Genomic DNA, 8,630 nt, shown 5'->3' on the forward strand with positions numbered 1-8,630 from the left:
TGTATTAAACTCATCGAAAATATGTACTGAAGTAAAAGTGGAAGTAGGAGAAAAAAATAATACTCTAGTAAAGTACAGATACAGCCATTAAGTACAGTAGTGAAGTAGTTCTACTTCGTTACTATAGCCTACATCTCTGCTCTTATCTCTACCAGTGTTTTGAGAGGATGGGAATGTGCGTGTTTGTTCAAGTGTTGTAATTCCCACACTTCATTGCCATCATATAAAGTCATGTGAGTACTACTAGGGCTCATTCTGTGTCAATATGTCTATAGGAGTGCTTCTGTTTGGCTTGCTTCTGCTCCTCACTTCAGGTACAGTCACCACATAAAGCCTCAATTTATGATGAGTGTTAATTAATTCATATTCATCAGTTGTAATTAATCAGTCTGTAAAGACCTAATGCTCTTGGTGTGTAAAATAGGAGTGAACGGCACTATATTGTTGTTCTGCAGTCCCTACAAATTATGTAAAAGATGTAACCTCTTCTGTTACAAAGAAGTATGTTAAAAATAAAATTGTTTCAGGGGCGGAAGGATCATATGGCTCAACCCGAAAGGTATGGAGGATTTTTTTGTTTGTTGATTAACTAGTGATTATTTTAGTTCATTTATTTTTTAGTGGTTCAAACTATTGTAATGCAGAGGTTTTATTAGTCTGCCACATGTGGGTGTGTGTGTTTTGTAGCCCGCGTGCGCTGAGCTGGCCGAGATCCTGGCGTGTCCTATGAACCTTGCACCTGTGTGCGGAAGTGATGGAAACACCTACGCCAACGAGTGCTTGCTGTGTGTGGAAAGACTGTAGGTCACATACACAGACATACACACAAACAATTAGAGTAGAATATATATATAGGAAATGTTTAGGAAATGATCACATTTTTGTGTCCTTTTTCAGGAGAACCAAATCAGAAATTTTAATCACAAGAGATGGAAACTGTTGAACTTCTGCAGAGCACACATGATCATCAAGATTTGTGGTTAAAATAAAGCATCTGAAATGGAACATCTGTATTTCTTATTTTTTTCTTCAACCCTGTATGTCAGAAAAGTCTCTCTGGCCTCAGAAGTTATGTTCTAATATCACCACACCAGTGTTCAGATATACTATTATAGTTTATGTTAATGTTTTGCATTAGATTTTTACATTTTATGTTTTTACTTTCATTTTAGTAAACATTTTTGTAATTTATTTGTTTTAGTTAGGTATTTTTCTTTTAAAATATCTCTATATATTTCTCTCTCTCTCTCTCTCTCTCTCTCTCTCTCTCTCTCTCTCTCTCTCTACATATACACATATATATATATATATACATATATCTTTTTTTCTTAATTTTCTTAATTTTTATACATTAGTTTTAGTAATTTACTAAATAAATTAAACACAAATGAGAAATGTTTACCTTTTTAATATATATTTTATTTCAGTTAACATTTATTTTGTTTTAAGTAACAAAAACATTTTTATGATTTTATTTTTAGTTAAAGGGGGGGTCAAAAGCTATTTAATGCATTCTGACTTAACATTTAACTGTTAAAGAGTTGGATTCTCGTGCTAAACGGGTCATTCTTCATTTGTGCTGGCAAGTGGTGTCCCTCTACTTTACAACAGTTGAAATAAAATACCAATAAATTATAAAATATTTTCATGCTTGTTATCGTGTAGGATAAACACAATTTGTGCACTATTAACAGTTACATTTTTGTTTTAAAATACATATTTAATTGAGTTTGAGAGATTGCATTGTAACAAATTATGCATGTTCCCGCCATACCTCAGAGAGGTATCATGGATTGTAATTGCAACAATACAACTTTGTAACACAAATAAAGTGGTTATATTATGAATATAGATTTTATTTAACATGTACAATTGTAAAAAATAGTTTTAAAAAATACATAACATCTAAGAAAAAAGTAGTGTCCCCCAAATTCATGTCTGTGGTGTTCCCTTTCAAGGGAACTCGTGGTGCGTCACCGCTGTGGGAACGCCTCTGCGTGATTGCGTCTTGAAGCACGTGTGTAACCAGTCGAGTGACAGAACGTCATAGGCGGGTAATGTCATAGACCCGGAAACTATAAAGCACCTGTGAACTCAAACAGAAACTAGCTTCTGTGCCTTCAGTCACGCTCTGTGTAACATTGTCTGTCAGTTCTGTTTTTTTTTTTTGTTCCTCTGTTGTTTGAAGGAGTTTCACCACAAACAAAAAACATTCTACTGATTGTTGACACATTTAAGTTAAAATGGAGAGCGAACAACCACAGACTTTTCAATAAATGTGTTCATACCTGCCTACGCTACATCACGGGTGGGGATACACATCCGATGTGTGTTGTTTGTATGGGAGTGCAGCATGCCCAGGCAGCTACCGAGGCAGAGCGGCGATCGCAGTCGTGGGGTTCGCAAATGGATCTAACAGCGGGGTTAGAGACGGGCTCTGCCTTATCTCTGCCTTTACCTGTTAGATTTAGTGCCTCCATTCAGGCATCGATACGGCAGCTATCCAGCTCCGAGGAGTTGGATAGTTTCAGTATCGAGGCAGGGGGAATTGAGGACTCGCCACTTCGTTCACCTGCCAGTGAGGAGCTAGTGGAGGTTTTAAGCAGAGCGGTGAAACATGAAAGTCAGGAACACCCGTCTGTTAAAAGCTAAAGATTAGACGAGCGTTTCCTACCCGCGCACTCTGCTCAACCTCCACATCGGGGCTTGCCGTTCTTTCCCAACCTCCACACCGAGGTGTCGAGGTCGTGGAAACGTCCAGTTTCGTCCAGAATTTTCAGTCCATAAGCATCCACATATATTATAGTAATATATTAAGGCTGAAAAAACATGGATATGGTCCGATGCCGAGGGTGGAGGAGACGATTCAGCATCATCCATTAAAGCCCCGACATTGCCCACCAAGCCATTAAGAGCTACATCAGCTGGTGGGCAAAGCGTACTCTGCAGCGGGTCAGGCTGCGGCATGCTTGCACACCAGTGATGCGCGGGTCAATGTATAAACAACCCGCACCCGACCGACGTTTTCAACTAACCCGCCCGCAACTCGGACCGCAAAAAAAAAAGAAGAAAATATTGTACCCGACCCGCTTCCTGACCCGCATTTTTTAAATGTAGTAAATGCTCATCGTAGCTCATTGGGCCATTGAGAAAATGTTTCAGGCCCTGACGTGGTGCTCAGAGGTGCAGCAGCGAGAGCAGGAAGTTCTTGCGGCGGCCCATCATTTTCCATTTCAGCTCCAGATGCATATTATTGATGAACGCGATGTTTATGTTTCGACCCGGCTTGAAGAATTCATCAGCCCACATTTGGAAAACATTTGGAAAAGTGTGAAAGCCCTTAGGAGCGCAAACTGTTATTTTTCTGAATGCTGTATGATATAGCCTATAGTGTTATGTAATACAGGCTTGATTTATTCATTTATTTCGTTTAATTTTCTTAACAATTAAGATGCTGCATGTGTTTATCCAGTCTAATCGAAGTGTGCGTCTCTCCCCCGACTTTCCCAACAAAAATCCCGCCCCCTCTCAGAAAATCCATAAAACTGACTTTAAATGCGTTTAAAAGTAGCCTATTAAAATGGTACAATGGCATTGCTCAGTTCAACGTTTTGGGAAATCGGGCATTTTGTCCCGCGTCAGCATTTATTCAAAAGTTAATAACGCTCAACATTCAAAAGGTAAATAAGGATTTATTGACGATCCGACCGACCGTGACCCGAATATCATAAAAAATATTTTTGGATGACTCGTAACCGCGGGTAACTGCGGGTGGCCGCGGGCACCCGCTCATTTTGGATCAACCCGCGCATCACTGTTGCACACCAGGCTGACCTGCTGAAATATCTGGGGGAAAGTGAGGAGATCGGAGCTGATGTTGTTCGCGAGCTACGATCATCAGCTGATTTAGCTCTCCATGCCACCAAGGAGACAGCCAGATCTGTTGGAAGTTCTATGGCAGCCCTGGTGGCCACTGAGAGGCATTTATGGCTAAATCTCACAGAAATAAAGGAGAGAGAAAGAGCTTTCTGTTGGATTGTCTCCTGATGGTCTGTTCGGTGACGCTGCTACTATTGTCACCGACAGATTTTCAGGAGGCAAAGAAGCAAGTGGCGGCGCTCCAACAGTTTCTCCCTCGCAAATCCCAGACTCCTGCTGCTGTTGGGCGGGAGCAGCAGAAGCCGAGTACGAGCTCCTCACATCGAGCGCAACAAAAAACACTCGTACCCCCCCACATTAGGGGTGGGACGGCGCTCTCAGGCGCAGCCATCGAAGAGTAAGACAGATCTGAGGACCGTCGTTATTTCTTGCGTCGAAAAGATCCTTGACACCAAGGGGGTCAGGTTCGTGAGGGTCGATCCGCTAACCCCGCCGGAAATCGGTTATCTCTATATAAATCGTTATTTAGTTTTTTTGGCGCACAAAAAAATATTCTCATCGCTTTATACTATTAATATTGAACCACTGTATTCACATGGACTGATTTAAATATGTTTTTAGTACATTAATGGATCTTGAGAGTATAAATTACATTGATGCCTATGCAGGCCTCGCTGAGCCATCGGATTTCAACAAAAATATCTTCATTTGTGTTCCGAAGATGAACGGAGGTCTTATGGGTGTGGAACGGCATGAGGGTGAGGAATACATTTTATTATTTTCATTTTTGGGTGAACTTACCCTTTAAAGGCTTTCTTATATCCTAGGCAGGGTTACATTCCTAAGGTTCCTACTAATGTTGTAGGACCAGTTATACTGCAGGCCTTTTGTCCTCCTCCCTCTCGGACGTCGGACCAGAAAACACTCAAACTGCTTTACCCGGTTCGGGCACTAGATGCTTATGTCCACAGAGCTGCCCTGGGGGGGGAAACAGAACAGCTGTTCATATGTTTTGGGCCGCCCTCGAGAGGGGGCCCTGCATCCAAGCAGAAAATGAGCAAGTGGGTGGTCGAGGCTATCTCACTTGCTTATGAGTCGGCCGGTCGGCCTTCACCTTCGGCTTCTAAAGCTTTGTTATCAGGGGCATCCCTGCAAGAAGTCTGTGATGCGGCAGGGTGGTCCTCACCGCACACGTTTGTGAGGTTCTACGAACTTGACCTCAACTCCACCCCAGGAACACGGGTGCTTGTTCTGTGAGACAATGACGGATGGGCATCTGGCTCGTATGGGGTCGTGGGTATTGTCGTTCCCACAGCGGTGAAGCAGCGCAAGTTTCCTTGAAAGGGAACGTCTCGGTTACGTATTTAACCTTAGTTCCCTGAATAGGGAACGAGACACTGCGTCACCCTGCCATACTCCCTGCATGCCCGTGAGCGCTTACTTCAGGCTTTTTAGAAGCTAGTTTCTGTTTGTGTTCACGGATGCTTTATAGGTCTATGACGTCACCCGCCTATGACGTTCTGTCACTCTATTGGACTGGTTATACACGTGCTTCAGGACACAATCACGCAGAGGCGTTCCCACAGCGGTGACGCAGCATCTCGTTCCCTATTCTACGAACTAAGTTTACATACGTAACCGAGACGTTACATCAATGGATGTTGCCCCTTTAAGAAAGGGGGAAAACTATTTGGACTACTTCCTGTGTGTAAAGGTCATTGCAGATGCTGGTTGATCTGAGAGGTGCATGGTGAGGACATTCTTTCTTATTAATTTGCTTAAAATTGGCTAAATTTCGGACAATTTCATGTGTCGCACTTTATTAGTGTCTGTGGTGTTATGTGGATAACTTGCAGATTTTACATATTTAAATTTTTTTTATTTTTATAAATACATACTTACAGTGAGGAAAATAAGTATTTGAACACCCTGCTATTTTGCAAGTTCTCCCACTTAGAAATCATGGAGGGGTCTGAAATTGTCATCGTAGGTGCATGTCCACTGTGAGAGACATAATCAAAAAAAAAAAATCCAGAAATCACAATGTATGATTTTTTAACTATCTATTTGTATGATACAGCTGCAAATAAGTATTTGAACACCTGTCTATCAGCTAGAATTCTGAACCTCAAAGACCTGTTAGTCTGCCTTTAAAATGTCCACCTCCACTCCATTTATTATCCTAAATTAGATGCACCTGTTTGAGGTCGTTAGCTGCATAAAGACACCTGTCCACCCCATACAATCAGTAAGAATCCAACTACTAACATGGCCAAGACCAAAGAGCTGTCCAAAGACACTAGAGACAAAATTGTACACCTCCACAAGGCTGGAAAGGGCTACGGGGAAATTGCCAAGCAGCTTGGTGAAAAAAGGTCCACTGTTGGAGCAATCATTAGAAAATGGAAGCAGCTAAACATGACTGTCAATCTCCCTCGGACTGGGGCTCCATGCAAGATCTCACCTCGGGGGGTCTCAATGATCCTAAGAAAGGTGAGAAATCAGCCCAGAACTACACGGGAGGAGCTGCTCAATGACCTGAAAAGAGCTGGGACCACCGTTTCCAAGGTTACTGTTGGTAATACACTAAGACGTCATGGTTTGAAATCATGCATGGCACGGAAGGTTCCCCTGCTTAAACCAGCACATGTCCAGGCCCGTCATAAGTTTGCCAATGACCATTTGGATGATCCAGAGGAGTCATGGCAGAAAGTCATGTGGTCAGATCCCATGGTCATAATTCCACTAAACGTGTTTGGAGGAAGAATAATGATGAGTACCATCCCAAGAACACCATCCCTACTTTGAAGCACATGGGACAGGGCTACTGCACTGTATTAAGGAGAGGATCACCGGGGCCATGTATTGCGAGATTTTGGGGAACAACCTCCTTCCCTCAGTTAGAGCATTAAAAATGGGTCGAGGCTGGGTCTTCCAACATGACAATGACCCGAAGCACACAGCCAGGATAACCAAGGAGTGGCTCTGTAAGAAGCATCTCAAGGTTCTGGCGTGGCCTAGCCAGTCTCCAGACATAAAACCAATAGAGAATCTTTGGAGGGAGCTCAAACTCTGTGTTTCTCAGCGACAGGCCAGAAACCTGACTGATCTAGAGAAGATCTGTGTGGAGGAGTGGGCCAAAATCCCTCCTGCAGTGTGTGCAAACCTGGTAAAAAACTACAGGAAACGTTTGACCTCTGTAATTGCAAACAAAGGCTACTGTACCAAATTTTAACATTGATTTTCTCAGGTGTTCAAATACTTATTTGCAGCTGTATCATACAAATAGTTAAAAAATCATACATTGTGATTTCTGTTTTTTGTTTTTTTTAGATTATGTCTCTCACAGTGGACATGCACCTACGATGACAATTTCAGACCCCTCCATGATTTGTAAGTGGGAGAACTTGCAAAATAGCAGGGTGTTCGAATACTTCTTTTCCTCACTGTATTAATATTTCCAAAATGTCCCTTGACCTTGAAATCATCATGATGGCAGCCTCCATTTTAGAAAAGTCTGGATTTAGGCTAATTTGTCTGTGGTGTTACTGTCTTTCCTGGTACCACCACAGACTCTATAGTAACTCCACAAACCTTTTATGCAATATTATGTCTGTGGTGTTACTTCAAAATGTAGGCCTAACTGAAATTTCTTTCCTTCAGAGCCATGTAATCTGATCATTTAATGTTTTTAGACTGTAAAGTGGTTTAACTCTTTTCGAATAAAGACTATAAAGGTAGCACAGACCTTTTTCCTGCCTTTTTTTATGTACATACACATTTTTTAAAAAAAGAAACAGTTCTTCTTTGGCAAAAATAGGGGCCAAGATGAACAATTAAAAATGTCTTTAAAAAAAAATGTAAATGATCAATGAAACTGAGTCCTTAAAGTAATTTTTTCGAGTACAGACGTCAACATTATCAAAACAATCCCCGTCCACATGGATCCATGAAAACATCTACAAATGCTGTATTTTGCATGCCAGGTAGCTGGCGATGTTACTTTGTAAAGAAACACTACGCGCCTATAGACTGAACACGTAATTTGCATGTTCAGGACATCACCGTTTTCAAAAATTCACGTTTTTGTAGTTTACACGGAAACGATAACGGTATAATTTTCAAAAACGTGTACTTTGAAACCCATTTTCAAATGTTTACATTTTCAGGCCCCCAAAACGTTGACGTGTAAATGAACAGCAAAAAACGCATTAAAAAAGTTCTCAGTTTTTAGTTGAAAACTGTCGTGTAAACACTATTAAGCAACAATAAAAAAAACCTTTGGCATAGAGACCAATATATGCACTTTGATCAAGTTTGATGTAGAGGAGTTTTACAACCAGAGTGAACTAGTAAACTGTTCTATTTATATTTTTAGATTGCACTCTTTCTGGATTGTGCAATCCAGTATCTCATAAGATGTACGCATTATAAACTACTCCTCAAATGAATCCCCATCTCTGCCCGAAAGTTCAATGACTGCCCTGGTTCTAACAGAGACCAGTACAAGACAAGAAACAGCATTGCAACTGTTTATACAAGCAGTGAAAAATGACAAAAAGGGGTTATTTTAAATTTTCACGATTCTGAGAATAACATTCTAATGTTTGCAAAGAGTAGAAGCACTATTAATGACTCGTAGTAGATTCTTATTCAGCAAGGATGCATTAAAAATTGTAAAGTGACAGTAAAAACATTTACGTTACAAAAGATTTTGTAGAAACAAAAACGTTCTATTCATCAAAGTATCC

At 41.1% G+C, this 8,630-nt stretch overlaps 1 protein-coding gene across 1 annotated transcript; it reads left to right on the top strand.

Moving 5' to 3' along the window:
- Window positions 1–265: 265 nt before the first annotated feature.
- spink4 (serine peptidase inhibitor, Kazal type 4) lies at window positions 266–978 on the top strand (the record flags this gene model as incomplete). Its single annotated transcript, XM_079811894.1, has 4 exons — window positions 266–314; window positions 528–559; window positions 688–800; window positions 898–978. The coding sequence occupies 4 exons, from the start codon at window positions 266–268 to the stop codon at window positions 941–943; spliced, it is 240 nt and encodes a 79-aa protein (XP_079668020.1). The 3' UTR covers window positions 944–978.
- Window positions 979–8,630: the final 7,652 nt, after the last annotated feature.

This window comes from Gobio gobio (assembly GCF_949357685.1).
Source record: "Gobio gobio genome assembly, chromosome: 3".
Lineage (NCBI taxonomy): Eukaryota > Metazoa > Chordata > Actinopteri > Cypriniformes > Gobionidae > Gobio > Gobio gobio.